This window comes from Ursus americanus, chromosome 7 (assembly GCF_024610735.1).
Source record: "Ursus americanus isolate L20-20 chromosome 7, mUrsAme1.1.p, whole genome shotgun sequence".
NCBI classification, from domain to species: Eukaryota; Metazoa; Chordata; class Mammalia; order Carnivora; family Ursidae; genus Ursus; species Ursus americanus.
Genome location: NC_142133.1, coordinates 35,095,655 through 35,111,697, shown reverse-complemented (window position 1 = coordinate 35,111,697; position 16,043 = coordinate 35,095,655). Strand labels below are relative to the sequence as shown.

The window sequence follows — 16,043 nt, the reverse complement described above, 5'->3', positions numbered from 1 at the left end:
AAATCCTGGTAGAAGCCTGGTTAACACATGTCATAAATATTATAATAGTACAGCAAAGTATGCCATTGTGGTTTTGATCTCTGGTTCTGGAGTCAGCCGGACTTGGGGTCACATCCTCTCTCTGCTTCCTATTAGTTATGACCTAGGGCAGGTTCTCCGAGCTCTTAGAGCCTCAGTTTCTTTATCTGTAAAATAGGGACAATGGTACCTAACAGAGCATTGTAAAGATTCAATAACAAAATGAATATTTCTTAAATACTTATTTTATTCTAGCCATTGTGCCAGGCCCTGGTTACACAACAGAGAACAAGATAGGCAAACTCCCTGGCCTGATGGAGCTTACTGTCTAAGTGAGAGGGCCAGATAACAAATAAATATATAATGTTAGGTAATGATTAGTGCTATGAAGAGAAAGTATGGTAGAGGTGACATGTAAGCAATGAACGCATTATCATCTGAAGGGGGACGGTCTAGGTGGAGGGAACACCCAAGTGCAAAGACTCTGTGTGGGTGTGGCCTGCTAATAGCTGAATGTCGGTGGGCTAGAGCACAGTAAGTGAGGGGGAGAGTGGAGGAGATGAGCTGGAGAGGTGACTGAGGACCAGGTCGTGTAGGGTCTTCAGAAAGATGGATCTTACTTCATGTGCCACGTGAAGCCATTGGAAGATTTTGCATTAGGGGATTGACATGATTTAATGGGATCATTTGGTTAGTGTGCAAAGACTAGATTGTACAGAGGGAAGATTGGACATTGGGAGACCAGTCAGGATTCTGTTGAAGTAGTTTAGTTGATGGTTGCTTGGGTCATACTGATAGGGATAGGGCAATGGGAAGTCTTAAGTCCCTAGCTTCAGATAAGCTCTCAGTAAATGGTGGCTGTTGTTACTTGCAAAAGGTGTGTTGAAGGGGGCGCCTGGGTGGCACAGCGGTTGGGCGTCTGCCTTCGGCTCAGGGCGTGATCCTGGCGTTGCGGGATCGAGCCCCACATCAGGCTCTTCCGCTATGAGCCTGCTTCTTCCTCTCCCACTCCCCCTGCTTGTGTTCCCTCTCTAGCTGGCTGTCTCTGTCGAATAAATAAATTAAAAAAAAAAAAAAAAAAAAAAAAGGTGTGTTGAGGGCTTTGAGGGGTAGTGGGAGAGGTGGGAGAATGGGAATGTAAAGGCAGCTAGGGCCACATGGTGGAGGGCCTCGTACCCACAGAAAGGAACTGGGGCTTTATCTTGTGAGAAAATGGCTCTCTGGCTCTTTGTGAGAATTGGAGGATCTTTTTATAAATCCCTGTGACCAAGATTAAGATGATTCATATGGGTAATTAGGGATGCAAACCACTTTTTAAGCAATGGGAATCTGTTCAAGGATTTTAAGCGTCATTTCTTGATCAGATTCGTGTGTTAGAATGATGTCTGATTAGCCAGTGTAAAAACCACGAAGACTGTGCTAAATTAAATGCACGGACTTTCCTATTTGAGACTTCTGAGCAATTTGCTCTTCTTAATTTAGGCCTAATTCTCATAGGCTTGGTTATCTGGTTTCTTTGCCAAATGAATTTTATATTTAGGAAATCAGAAGGAGGGCATTACTAGTAAATACAAGAACTGCCTTTTATTTTTTCCTGGGAAAAAGCAAGAAGAGATAGCTTATAGGGAAAAGGAATCAGAATACCTGCTTTTTAGGATAAAGGAACATCCGTCCATAACCCCTATACTTTCATGGTGTTCTATTCTCAAGGACTATTCTTTGATTTAAGAAGCTCTCCATAATTGCAGTTTATATTGTGAGATATGTTTACATTCACTGGGACCAAAGAAATTGCACTCATAAGGTTTTGTGGCATTGAGAATGTGAATTTATTTTTACATGTTTAAAGTGGTACTGAATTTTTTTCAAGGCAAAGATTAGATTTTTTTTTAAAAAGTCACATTATCTTTTTTTGTCTATAACCCTTCAGTTGAAAATTTTCCAGCCTTCAGAAAAGTGGAAAGAATAGTGCATTAACCACCCATATACTTCATCTAGTTTTACTGGTTGTTAGTACTTTGTCACATTTGCTTTATCTCCCTGGTTGTTATTGGATTCATTTGCCCTAAATATTTGAACTGCATTAACTCCTGAATCTTTTAATTACTATTTTGAATATGGCTGATTTTCAGTTTCAATAATTGTGTGTTCCAGGTGAGCAGCACTGTAATAATTATATTTAAATATAGCTTCTAACATCTCTACAGTGTGATTTAATAATGGAATTTTTCATATTCTTCAGAACAACAGGATATGGATTTGGATATAGAATTTGATGTACACCTTGGAATAGCTCATACACGTTGGGCAACGCATGGAGAACCCAATCCTGTCAATAGCCATCCCCAGCGCTCTGATAAAAATAATGGTATGGACACATTCTACATGCTTTGGAATGATTGTAGAGGGGTCGATAATGGGAGAAGAATGAAGGCTCTTATGTTTTTGTTATTTTAATTTTTTTTTAATCTGGAAAGTTTCAGACAGATTGACAAGTAGAGAGTATGTAGAGCCGGGTGTGTGTCTCACCAGCTTTAACATTAATACCCAATCTGTTCTATTTCTCTATACCCCTCCACCCAGATATTTTGGAAGCTCTCCCTTTGTCTCCTTTTTCCTTGCAGATCACTGTGGGGTTTGTCCTGTAGGCTTTCCTACAGTCTAGATCTTGCTAATTGTATGCATTCCATGGTATCATTTACCATGTTTCTGTCCCTTCTCTTCACTGTAAATTGGTATGGTACTGATTTACATCTGGACGTATGTGATGTTTGGGCATTTTTCTTTTTGTGTTATTAGTGTCCGTAGATGATCATTGCCAACATGAATTATTTCTTCAGGGCTTTGTAAAATGGTGATAGTCAAATACTCTCATTCCTTTTTCACTTATCTCACATACTTCTACAAAGAGAAACTTCCTCACATCTAACTGCTTAATGTTTGATTTTTTTTTCACTTCCTTTACCATTTTTCAAAAATGAAGTTCTAATGTTCTAAGATGAACGAGTTTCTTTTATTATTATTATATACTCCTGGATTTAAAATATTGCATTTATATTTTTTAGTTATTTAATCGAAAGAGATGAAAATTATCCCACTACATATGTATTTGATCTTGGAATACTGTTTTAACATCAATTTATCTGACATTTTAAGAATTGTCTGGACCTCACCTGAGTAAATTTCACTATAAATCTGAATAACTGTTTTTTCTTGTTCTTTAACTTTTTCATTTAATGTAAATCAGGTGATTGTTCTAGTTGGAAAGTCTTTTACTTTAAACTTAGGAAATGTTTCTGCATAAAAACGAATGAACAAAGAAGCGAGAGTAAGAGTTATATAATTCAGCCTTCTCGTTTTGCAAATGAAGAAACAGGCCCAGGAAGTTTGCCCCTTTCGTATGGTGACATTGGGTTAGTAGTTTAGCCACAAGTGAAGTTGATGTCTCTAGACCCCAGTTTATTACATTTCCCCTCTATGTCCACGTCCCCGGCACTGTGCGCTTCCACTAAACCACATGAATAATGCTGCTGACCTACCCGAGGATCGTCTGATAATGAAAACTAGAAGATACTTGCTTATACTTGGAATTATAGCATGTCACAAATTTTTTGACTTGAGAAAAATCTGACAGTACTAGCTATTTATGATGTTTACCAGACCTATAATTTTTTGTCATCAATAATTTTTATCTCTTTTAGAATTTATTGTTATTCACAATGGAATTATCACCAACTACAAAGACTTGAAAAAGTTTTTGGTAAGTAAAGTGACCCAAAAAGACACGAGGCTTTGGGAAATTTCTAATGGAAGCAGTGAGGTGGTTTGTTGCAATGTGCAGCACCATCTAGGGATGATCAGCTAATTCCTGAGATGGTTACAAGGGGATGTGGTTTACTGGACTTTTCTTTGTTGACAGTGAGATATTTTTGTTTCTTATGTGCATAGGAAATAATTATTTGACTTTATTATAAATGACTCCAAAGCTCAAATAAAATTGGAATTTGGGGTGGGGGGACATCTTTGGCATTGTGAAAGACCTTGTTTGTCATTTATAAAAGATTCTGGGATATATAAGAAGAATTAGGACAGATTAGATGAAGTTTCTCTGCCGTAAATAGCCATGTGCTCTATAGTAATAGTCGTGGTAATGACCTTCCTGAGTGCCTCTTGGGGTCCAGTTGAAATTTCTGTTGTGCTGGAAGCCTGTATCTGTGCTGTCCAGTATAATAGCCAATACCCACATGTGGCTGTTGAGCTGCTGTGACTGAGGAACTAAATTTGAAATTTAATTTCATTTTAATCCGTTTAAATTTATTTTTATTTTTTTAAATTAAAAAAAATTTTTTTAAAGGTTTTATTTTTAAGTAATCTCTACGGCCAACGTGGGGCTCAAACTTACAACCCTGAGAGCAAGAGTCGCATGCTGTACTGACTGAGCCAGCCAGGTGCCCCTAATCAGTTTAAATTTAAATAGCCACTTATATGGGGCACCTGGGTGGCTCAGTCCATTAAGCATCTGCCTTCCACTCAGGTCAGGATCCCAGGGTCCTGGGATCGAGCCCCACGTGGAGCCCTGTGTCGGGCTCCCTGCTCAGCAGGGAGTCTGCTTCTCCCTCTGCCCTCCCCCTTCATGTTCTCTCTCTCTCACAAATAAATAAATAAAATCTTTAAAAAAATAAAAAAATAGCCACATATAGCTAATGACTATTGTGTTGGATAGTGCAATTTCATTATCTGTGAAAGTCATTATACTCATTATGGCATTGTTGTTTTGTGACTTTTCATGACTTTTGTGACTTTAATTATTTAAAATGTTCTTAATTTGTATGTGGCATATATAGATTCATATAATTTTAAGTGTATATTCAAAATCACACAAAATACCTTAACATTTTGGGTTCACTATGATTAGATGGTAACTTGAATTTTGAACAATGGGTAATGGGGTATGGTGTTGAAAAAATATTAGAAATTGGTTAGTGAAACTTTTGAGGAAAAAAATTCTATAGAAAAGATTTGGATTTCATGACTGTTTCCTTAAATGTGTCAAATTTTTTTTTCTTCCCTTTCTAATTTCAGGAAAGCAAAGGCTATGACTTTGAATCTGAAACAGACACAGAGACAATTGCCAAGCTTGTTAAGTACATGTATGACAATCGGGAAAGTCAAGACATCAGTTTCACTACCTTGGTGGAGAGAGTTATCCAACAATTGGTATTAAACCACACTTTTAAAGATAATTATTGCCAGTGTTAATCACAACAAACTCTTAAAATTAAGATAAGCAGAAACTATGCTAATTTCTTAAGTGTTTTTGGCTTTTATTTCCTATATATATTAGTACTCAGCTTGAATAATTTTGAGAGACTCTTTGACTCCCTCCCTTCCCACACACTTAAAATTCTACTTCTTTTACTATAGTTTAGTGTCATGGGAATTAAAAATAATCCAAAGTCAAGGAGTTTGTCCAAAAGCTATGTGCACGCACACGCACACAGACACACAAACGCATACATACCACCCAAACATGTATACAATAGACACAGTTCATCACTTTCTTGCTTCCTATTCACTCAGGTATTCTTTTCAGTCAGTAACTTAGCACAAAGGTAGCTTCAGTAAAATGCACACTCTTTATTCTGGGGTAATGTCTGCATGTCTCTGAGCCAGTATAGTCAACTCCTTATTTTTCCTTATGGGGACTTTTCCTTGGCCTCATAACACTGTAGTAAAGTATTTCCCAGCCCAAGAAAAAAATGGCATTCTTTTTGATCCCATCCCAATTGTCCTAGTTAAAGATTAGAGATGCCAGAGATCCACAAAAGTCCAAATCATCGTGATATCTGCCCCCATCTCCATTCATAACTCTACCTTCCACATTTAAAAGCCCTATACTTCTTTCTGATGGGGTCTAACCCTCACTTCTTCCCTCTACCCAAATCTTACGATGCCTGCAGCAAATGGAGGAGTCAGGAAGATGGAGAATATAGAGGCCTGTTCCTTTCCTTTACTCAAGGCAGAGTGTTGTGCCTTTCCAGCCTTTTCTTATTTCTACTCATTATATAACCCAGTTTGTGTTCTGTGGTGATCCCTTAACCTCTCCTACCTCCTGTTTCTCTTTTTTTCCACTCTTGATTTCCTTAGGCCCGGTCCCTGAGGAGGTTGGGTTGGGGAGGTCGTATCGTATGCATGTTAATAATTGTGGTTGTGTATATATTTATCTCTAGTTATCAAGGTCACCAAGCATGGAAGTTAGCAGTGGTGTAAGATCAGTGGACCAGAGAATGGGTTTTGAATATTGAGCTTGGAATCTTTTCTAATTCTCTCTTCCCTGCATTCTAATGTGCAGTATGGGAGATAGGATGTATCTGTTGAGAAATGTGTACAAAAGTGCTTTAGAATAGTCTGTTGTGGAGCTGTTATCTATTGAGTGTATTTCAGGAGTGGGCTTGATTAAAAAATGTGTCTTGGATACACCAAAGCTCAGGAATAAGTGTCTACCTAAATTTCAGACTTGTTTATAGCCTACTGCCAAAGAGCAGCATGTGGACAAAAAATTTCTGTGCTGAAGCCAATGTGTTTTAGGCATTTCACATTTGATAATTGTTTATAGTAAGTATTGCTAATGAATTTTTTCCCCTCTTATAGGAAGGTGCTTTTGCACTGGTATTTAAAAGTGTTCATTTTCCTGGCCAAGCAGTTGGCACAAGGTATGTACAAATTTAATAATGACTAATAATTATATGTATTTTGAAACATTTGAATTATAAGTGTGTTTTCTGTACACATTGATTACCCTTCACTGTAAAGACTTGCCCTTTCTTAGAGATGCCGTTTGAATATATTTATTTTCATATGTTCTTGTCTGTTTTTCACCACTCTTCCATTTAACAGAATCCCTTAATAAAGCAAATTTATTTTGGCATTTATAACTGAATTTTTGTCTGTAGTGGGACACCGTAGTTACTTTGTGAATTTGGATATTGAGTATTCTCTAGTTTCAGGCCCCAAACATGAACTTTCTCCAGATTTTTTGGAAGTATATATTCTAAACAGATGCCTAGATAACTGTGCTGTCACTACTTTTGCGAAGGTATTTAGGCCTCATCATGACGTCCTTTTTAGAACAGCAGGAAGCCCTAGTATTTGGCAAGAAAGAGCTGTTTTTAATATGAAGGCAAGGTGACTAAGGAGAACGTGCTAAACATTCATGTATCAGAATTCCATGTACAATTGAAAGGAAGGTTCCATTTGACATTTTAAGAAGAAACATTTCAGATACACTGTTCTAGAACAGGCATTGGCAAACTTCTCTGTAACGGGTCAGAGAGTAAATATTTTAGCCTTTCCAGGCCATATGGCCTCTGTAGCACCACTGTTTCGCTGTTAGAGTGTGAAAGCAGCCATGGAAAATAGGGAAAAGAAAGAGCATGGCTGTGTTCCAGTAAAACTCTTGTGTAACAAAAATAGAGAGCCCTGGCCTCGGGAGCAGAGTCTGCTGACCCCTGTTACTATTTCTTAAAAATTCTGTTTATGTTATTCTTTTGTTATACCTGAAGTTGCACTTAGAGGGAAAATTTAAACATTATTTGACGAGTGTTGGCTCATGAAAATTTATATCTGCGCATTATTTATGAAAATGATTTAATTCTGCCTCATTTTGCACTAACAGACGAGGTAGCCCTCTTTTGATTGGTGTACGAAGTGAACATAAGCTCTCTACTGATCACATTCCAATACTCTACAGAACAGGTAAAAACCCTTCCTATGTCATGCCAAGAGGACACTATAAATTTGAGTGCAGTAGATACAAAGAATTGTGTTCATTAAATTGAAGTAAATGCCTCTTTGGTCAGATACACTCATGTATAGCATATAGTTCTGTCTAGACATGAAAAGGATTTGTTGTTGTGATTTCTCTGACGAGGAGAATTTCTTTCTGTTGTATATCCTTAGCTAGGACTCAGATTGGATCAAAATTCACACGGTGGGGATCACAGGGAGAAAGAGGTGGGAAATGCACTGTGCATGGATGGGGAGGAATCTTACCCTCTTTTGTTCATTCTTTACTAATTCTTTGTTCTTGGAGTGAATGAATGTGCTGGGCCTCTAAAAATGTGCTTTTTTATGGGGAAACATATTTTGACATTTTTCTAATTTGCAGAGTATATTTTGTCTGTCTGCTTTTGGCATTTAGAAAACCGCTTTTAATTGTTTCTTTGAAATTTCTGAGATTTAAAATTATAAAATTTTTTGTTTTAAATTAAAATCATGTAAGATACATTATTATAAATAAGATATTTAGATTGGGAAAAGAGCACTGTGTGCTAGGCTATTGTAAATTGAATTCAGTGGTAGTTATTTAATTTATCCTAACTTTTCACTAAATTATGTTTATTTTAGATCTTTATTTTATGCATGACATTTTACTTTTAGATTTACATTCAACATCTTGATTGCCTTGTTTGAAATTGGAATCTTTCTGTTTGCTTTTTTTTGTTTGTTTGAAGTTTATTTTTCTTTATAGGACTTTCAGCCATACAAATTCTGGATCATTTTATTAATATAATTAGACAGAAAACAAATGGCATGCTCTTTTCATTTACTTATTATTAAAAGCTTTCCAAGTAAAAGATAGGGAGTGGTAAATTCAGAAAATTGAAACCCATATTATTAATGTATAATTCTTGGTTTCTTGAAAAAAAATTAGCAAAGGACTCTAAACCCGTCCCTCCTTAGATAGTGGCTGCTTCAGCTCTTTAAAGTGGAAAGTTCCGTACGTAGCCTTCAGTCATGAAATGTTACGATTTCTTCTTCTTTCCTTCTCCCTCTCCTTCCCGCTTCAGAAGAAAAACTAGTTTAACCAGTGAGAGTACAGAATTTTGGATCCAGAGTTCCAGATTTCTGTTAAGAATCCTGCTCTTGTATACATTACTTTTATGTTACCTTGTACATTTTCGTAGGCTGCTCTTAGGGAAAAAAATGGAAAAACAGTGGCTAAGGTCTTAAGGAGCTAGAAGAAAAACTTAACATGAGACATCTTTTTAAGATCATGAATTAAATTTAGTAACCTTTATTTCTCTAGCTCCTAGTAGGTAGATAATGTGTGGCTCAGCAAAACTTAGTTTAAAAAAGAGGCTGTTTTGAACAGGCTATATCAAGGGGAGAACATGGGACTGGCTTTTAGATTTTCTCCAGGTGTAACTACTGACAAAATAAAGGGGGATGGTAATGATTGTGTTCCACTCAAATCAGATGAGAAAAGTGATGTATGGCCAAACGTTTTATAGATTGTAAGAGTCATATAGGTGGTAATGTTCTTTTCATTTAAATAGGCAATGATATCTTAAATCCTTTGAGATATTATAATATACCTTGTTACTTGAATAAATATTTGGAGAAGGAATATAGTGACACTTGACACCAGTAGGGCATTATATAACCTAAAGCTGGTTGTATTTATTTTGAAAATATCGGTGCTAGGCTATCCTTCTGTACATTTTTTTAATTCACTTTTTTTTACATTAGGAAAATTCACTTTTTCTGATGTGCAGTTTCATGAGTTTTGTCAAGTGCATACAGTTGTATAACCACCACAAAGTACAGAACAATTCCATCTCCCTGAACGTTCCCTCCAGCTGGAGCTTTGCAGTTAGCCCTTGTTCCATACCCAGGCCTTGGCAAACACTGATCTGTTTTCTCTTTCTGTAGTGTTATTTTTTCTACGATGTCATCTTACACGTGTTTTTTAAAGTGTGATACCTTTTTTGCTATTGAATTTGGATGGAAAGAGCTGTTTTATTTTCATGTCTAAAACATCATGCTAGCACGATTGTGGAGAACTTTGGATGTACATTTCTAAGAATAATTATAAGCAAGTCTTTATAGACATGCATTTTAGAGGATAGATACAGTATGAATTTTTACAAGTATATTTATTGTGTCCTCTAGCCATTATGTCCATAGTTATAAGGTCTGTAAATGTCCTGATCTCAGAAAAAGGTGCTTTTTGTTTTCTGTCTCTGTGACATTTATATAGTCTTTAATTAAAGCGTTTCCCCCCCTATATTTGGCTAATTTGTCAAACTTCACTTTGCTTTCCAGTTTTGACTTTTGTTGTGAATGAGCAAAAAGGAAAATATTCTTCATTCATGACTTGACAATTAAGTAGAGATGCCAGAATTCTAAAGTTCTAGGATTAGAGGATGTTATTATTGCAGAAGGACCACATTTTATCCTAACTTAAAAGAAATGTAAGAAAACCCAATTTTAAGAAAGAAGAGATTCTAGGTTTATGATATTTCCAGTCCTTAGCAGTAGGTGCCACACATGGTATATGATGGTTAGAGAGTTATAAGTATCTTTTTTTGTTTTGAAGTAAGACTTAGTGTAGACTACAACTTGATTTGTTCTGCTGACTTACTGTTAAAATCTAGAGAAGTTTTGTTATAAGATAATAAAAATTAATATGCCATTAGTCTTCATTTTATTCATTGCACAATTTTGATATTTTTGTAATTTTTATAAGTTTAGTTACATAAACTTATGTACTCTATCAAGTTTTGTATGAAGTTAAAGTTAGGTGATACATACTTTTGATTAAAAAAAAGTTAGTGATATTAGTGAATTATTTGCCTTTTACCTGGAAAAGAAATATTCTGTTTTAAGAGTTGTAACGTAGCACTCGTATCTGCCACGCTCTCTTTGATAGTTGCTGTTTCACTCTACACCTTGTGTCTCTTGTTCTCGTTGGCTTATTGCATGGAAATAAGGTGATCTACCTAGCATCTTAAAGTTGCTGAGATTATTTTGTGTTGCTATGGTTTTTTGTTGATTTTGTAGAAAATTTTGTCTATTTATATATCGGCCATGGTTTCCTACACGGTTGCTGATTTGTGTGAACTCTGTGCTCTAGGGAAGGACAAGAAAGGAAGCTGCAATCTGTCTCGTGTGGACAGTACAACTTGCCTTTTCCCTGTGGAAGAAAAAGCGGTGGAGTATTACTTTGCTTCTGATGCGAGGTGAGCTTCCTTCGTTGGTTAGAGTATTTTAATAAAACTTCTCGTGTTACTGAAACCAAGTCATTTTGTACATATCTAGTCATCCTGTGTGGGAGAATTTTGTCAGGGAGAATGGAGGTGTCCTTTTTGGAGATGGGGTTCTAAGGAGATGGGGTCCTAAGAATACTTCTCTCAATTCAAAGCATGTAGGTCACTTTACCAAGAAAAGAGAACAGTCCTTGAGACTTGTTCCTGCATATTTACTCAGACCTCTTGTATTATTTTTCCCTTTCTTTCTGGAGCCTTACCCAGGTTTTATAGGGAGGAGAGATTTTAGATTGGAGAACAGAATGACTTAGTGTCGCACCAATTACAGTATGCTTGCTAAACCATTGTAGTTTTAGTCCAATAAGGATACTTGCCTTTTTTAATTCGGAAGTCATTTGTGCCATAATCACTTTTACTAAAGAAATAGTACTAGACTAAGACATTTAGAGCGAGAAACACCGTGGGATGCTTAGATGCATTTATAAATGGAATACTAACAGCGGTGAGGATAAAGTGGAATCACTCAAGTTGCCAGCAAGTATTTGAGTCATTTGTTGTGCCTAAAAGTGAGGAGATCTGAAGATGAGAAAGTGTCGTAGTTTAGGACTGCCGGGAATACATCGTCTCAGTGGGAGAAGAAACTTCACTGTTTCCTAATCTTTGCAGAAGTGTAGTCAGTGCTAGGATACATCATTGTTGTCATTAAGTAGGTTTGTTACAGAAATGAAGCTTTAATAAACTGGAAATTGCAGAAGCTTATCATCCTTTGGTCATTCACTCATACGTTCATATTGAACACTCTGAGCAAAGCCATGTGCTAAGCTTAGGAGATAATGGTGAGTAAAAATGGAAATATACTGGGGCGCCTGGGTGGCTCAGTCATTGAGCATCTGCCTTCGGCTCAGGGCGTGATCCCGGCGTTATGGGATCGAGCCCCACATCGGGCTCCTCCGCTATGAGCCTGCTTCTTCCTCTCCCACTCCCCCTGCTTGTGTTCCCTCTCTTGCTGGCTGTCTCTCTCTCTGTCAAATGAATAAATAAAATCTTTAAGAAAAAAAAAAAAAGGAAATATACTTGCCGAGGAGTACCTGGCTGGCTCAGTCGGTGGATCCTGTGACTCTTGATCTCGGGGTTGTGCGTTCGAACTCCATGATGGGGGTGGAGATTACTCCATAAAAATAAAATCTTTAAAAAAATACACTTCGTGTGGATGTGTGTGTGGATGTGTGTGTGTGTGTGTGCGTACACACACATACACATTTGTCCTTAAGGAACTTTTTCGTAATAGAGAAGACACATTTTAATCATACAGGTGTAGAATCCCAGCTGTGCAAGAGCTACAGAATGCTTGTGACAGGGTGACTTACCCTCCGGTGGGTTAATTTCTTTAAGCAATGTCACTTGAGAGAGAAGATGTTAGGAGTTAGTTAAGGGAAGAGGTAGAGGGAAGAACATGCATTTTCTGCAGATTGATCAGTCTGTGAGAGCTCGGGATGGGTATGAGCGTAGCTGGACTAGAGAGAGGAAGTTTGGTGGGAGTGATGCTGGAGAAGGAGGTGGGGTCATGGTAAGGTGTTTTGTTGTTTTCTGAAAAGCCAAAGGAAAGCCATCAAGTGGTTTGTTGGGTGAGAGAGAAATCTTGGTATGAGGTACCTTTTGATACTCCTTTTGGCAGAAATGGAGAACGGATGGAGGGAGGGAATGTGGTTGGATAAGTTAGCAGGTTGCTGCAGTAGTTCAGCCAGGAGCTGACGGTAGCTTGAACTGGTTTGTGGTGGTGGACATAGAGAGAGGCTCCGAGAAGTATGTAGGAGTTAAAATTGAAGGATTTGGTGATAGAATGAGGAGGAAATAGCCATGCTTTCTGATTTGATCTAATCTAATTTGGTTTACGGTGCTGCACAGAGATCCTTTTGTTCATTGTCCACAGTAACCGCCCACTGCCCTGTAGAGAATGGCTTTGGTAACCAGGTAATTATCAGAGATACTGCAGGATGATAGGTTTGTATTTTTTATTTTATTTTTTAAAGATTTATTTATTTATTAGAGAGAGAGGAGGGGCAGGCGGAGAGGGGGAGAGAGAATCTCAAGCAGAATCCCCGCTGAGAGCAGGAGCTCGATCCCATGACCCCGAGATCATGACCTGAGCCAAAATCAAGAGTCAGATGCTGAACTGACTGAGCCACCCAGGTGCCCCAAGTTTGTATTTAAACTTGGTCCATGTGTCCTAATGATAGTTTTATTCGTACTAATCATCCTTGATTATTGGCTGTAATGCCTCTTTGAACATTTTCTAGTGCCGTCATAGAACATACCAATCGCGTCATCTTTCTTGAAGATGATGATGTTGCAGCGGTGGTGGACGGCCGTCTTTCTATCCATCGGATCAAACGAACTGCAGGAGATCACCCTGGACGAGCTGTGCAGACCCTCCAGATGGAGCTCCAGCAGATCATGAAGGGTGACGTTTTTGTCCTGTTATGGCCGGTGTTCTTAGTGGAAAGGAGACGGGCTGCTTCCTGTGGTAGCGTAGGAATCTGATGACAGCGCTGACTGAAATCTCCCACACGATTAGTGAGGGGATAACCCCAAGAAAAGGGATGATTCTTTGGAAGAGTTATCTGCTGGTCTTAACGTAGTTGTTCTTCAAACTAATTCTTGGTTTGTTGTTTCTAACATTAAAAAAGAGATTGTTTAAATAGTACTTGATATTTTTAAGATACCTTATTGGCGTAGTTTGTGTTCTGTTTCTTATTCCTCTCTTATTCTCTCTGTGCTTCAGTTTTCTTATATATAAAATGGGGATAATAGGACCTACCTCATTAAGGTTGCTTTGAGGATGAAGAGAGCTAATTTAGGTAGAGCTTTCAGAACAGTGTCTGACACACTTAGTGAGGCCTACATCACATTTGCTGTTGTTAACTGTTAAGATTATTGTGGTCATGATTTTTATTCTCCTTTCTCATGGGGTCGAGGTGGGCTAAAAGCTAACATTCATTGCATAACTGCTCTATGTCCGGTCTCTCCTATATTAATCCACGCTACAATGCTGTGAAATAGTTGCTGTTCTTATTTTACAGATGAAGGAATTTCCCCAGAGCCATTTAGGTGTTAAAGGGTAGAACCATAATTTGAACCTAGATCTGACTCTTAAACCTAAGTGTGTCCCCTTCCTCTGTTTTGTTCTAACTGCATAATTTAGGTGTGAAGTTAATAAAGTGAGTTTTCCTCCTTATTTTTCTTCACATGGGGTAAAATGTCCTATGTGAATATTGTACTATATTGCCTGAGCTCTTGTTTCGTTTACTAAGATTGTGTTACAGGGGATAGGATTCTTAATGGTACGGATTTCTTAATGATACAATTTATGTTACTTTAGGCAACTTCAGTTCATTTATGCAGAAGGAAATTTTTGAGCAGCCAGAGTCCGTTGTGAACACGATGAGAGGAAGAGTCAACTTCGATGACTATACTGGTAATTAAATACGAATTATTGTTTCGGAGCCTCCTGCGGGGGTTGGCATTGGCAGCCTGAAAGTTCGTTGTCCTTTACAGCCTTACAGAAAACTGTGGCTGCCAGTTGCCAGTGGCACCCGGTCATCGGTTACAAGCCCTTCCGTGTATTACTCCACTGATGTGAGGAGCACCTAGAATCTTTAGGTATATAGAGACAGAAGGTAGATTAGTGGTTGCCAGGGGCAGGGAGAGGGGATGAAGAGGGAGTCATTTAATGAGTGCAGGGTTTTAGTTTGGGAAGAAGAAAAAGTTCTGGGGATAGTTGGTAGGGATGGTTGCACAGCAGTGTGAATGTGCTTAATGCCACGAACTGTACACTTAAAAATTGTTAAAATGTTAAACTTATGCTCCATATAGTTGACCGCAATAAAAAAGGGGAGATAATAACTAATGGTTGCCAGAGGCTGAGGGGATGGGGGTGGAGAGTGATGCTAGGGGGCTTGGGACGGTGATGAAGTGTTCTAAAATTAGATAGTGGTGACGGTTGCACAACTCTGAATGTACCAAAAACCACTGATTGTACATTTTAAAAGGGTGAATTTATGGTACGCGACATATCTTAAGGTAGTTATAAAAAATGTGAAAACTGGCTAGAAAGTCACATTTGAAAATTGTCAGTTAAAGGAGTGTTAGCATAATTTTCCTGGGAAGGGGGGGATGTCCCCCAGTGTATGATTAAAAACATTTAACTTGTTTTCGCTTCAGAAAACCGTTATTAGGCACTTGCTATGTAGCAGGGACTGTTCTGGGCACTGTCAATTCCAAGAGCAGTGAGACCTGGTCCTCTCCTTGGGAAGCTTACATGTATCTGCTCAGCCTGGATTTTCTCTCTCAGTTTCTAAATGAGTGGAGGTGTCAGCTTCCCCAGAGGCTCTCCACCTGTTTGCTTAATGCCTTCTGGGATAACCTGTACCCTCCTGCTTATTTAAGATGAGCTGAGAGTGCAGCCTGGTCTTCTTTCTGGAAATTCTGCCTGGACCCTGTGTCACAGGAGCTTGTCCACCTTGCAGAGATGAGTTTGAGATTGACGTTCTGGGGTCATAAGGTGTCTATAAACTGTTTATTGTGAAATCCCATTTTGGGAGCACTCCTCGCTCATTGTGACCAATTTAGTAAACAGTTTCACAAACAAGCTTTGGGCTGAGCTTCTTGGCATTAATTCGTTTTTGAGAAATAATTGCTGGTGTGAAAATCTCTTCCTGAATCTGTGTGTCGTATGTGCAGTATTAAGTGTCTTTTTATGTCATGTTCTTTTAATGGGTAGAGAATGATTTCTCTGAGTAAATGCTGTCTCTCTATCTTTTTCTTTTCTGAGCGGCATCAGACTTTCTCAACAGGAGAGATTTGTTGAAGCTGAATTATAAATTGAACATCTGTGTTCGGAACACCATGCTGAACATAGTAGGGACTATAGGGAAGTTATTTCTGATACAGTCTCCTTTTTGAGGTTCTCATAAA

General features: G+C 38.1%; 1 protein-coding gene across 2 annotated transcripts in view; it reads left to right on the top strand.

Annotated features, from left to right (window-relative positions):
* Positions 1-16,043, top strand: part of GFPT1 (glutamine--fructose-6-phosphate transaminase 1) — a 57,388-nt gene that overhangs the window by 16,915 nt on the left and 24,430 nt on the right. The window contains exons 4-12 of one of the 2 annotated variants that reach the window (XM_045788147.2): positions 2,261-2,386; positions 3,720-3,778; positions 5,101-5,235; positions 6,670-6,731; positions 7,694-7,773; positions 7,978-8,031; positions 10,937-11,042; positions 13,367-13,530; positions 14,449-14,544. In XM_045788147.2, coding sequence (XP_045644103.1) covers positions 2,261-2,386; positions 3,720-3,778; positions 5,101-5,235; positions 6,670-6,731; positions 7,694-7,773; positions 7,978-8,031; positions 10,937-11,042; positions 13,367-13,530; positions 14,449-14,544 — 882 coding nt within the window. The remainder of the gene's footprint in view (positions 1-2,260; positions 2,387-3,719; positions 3,779-5,100; positions 5,236-6,669; positions 6,732-7,693; positions 7,774-7,977; positions 8,032-10,936; positions 11,043-13,366; positions 13,531-14,448; positions 14,545-16,043) is intronic. The other variant, XM_045788148.2, reaches the window with a different exon arrangement.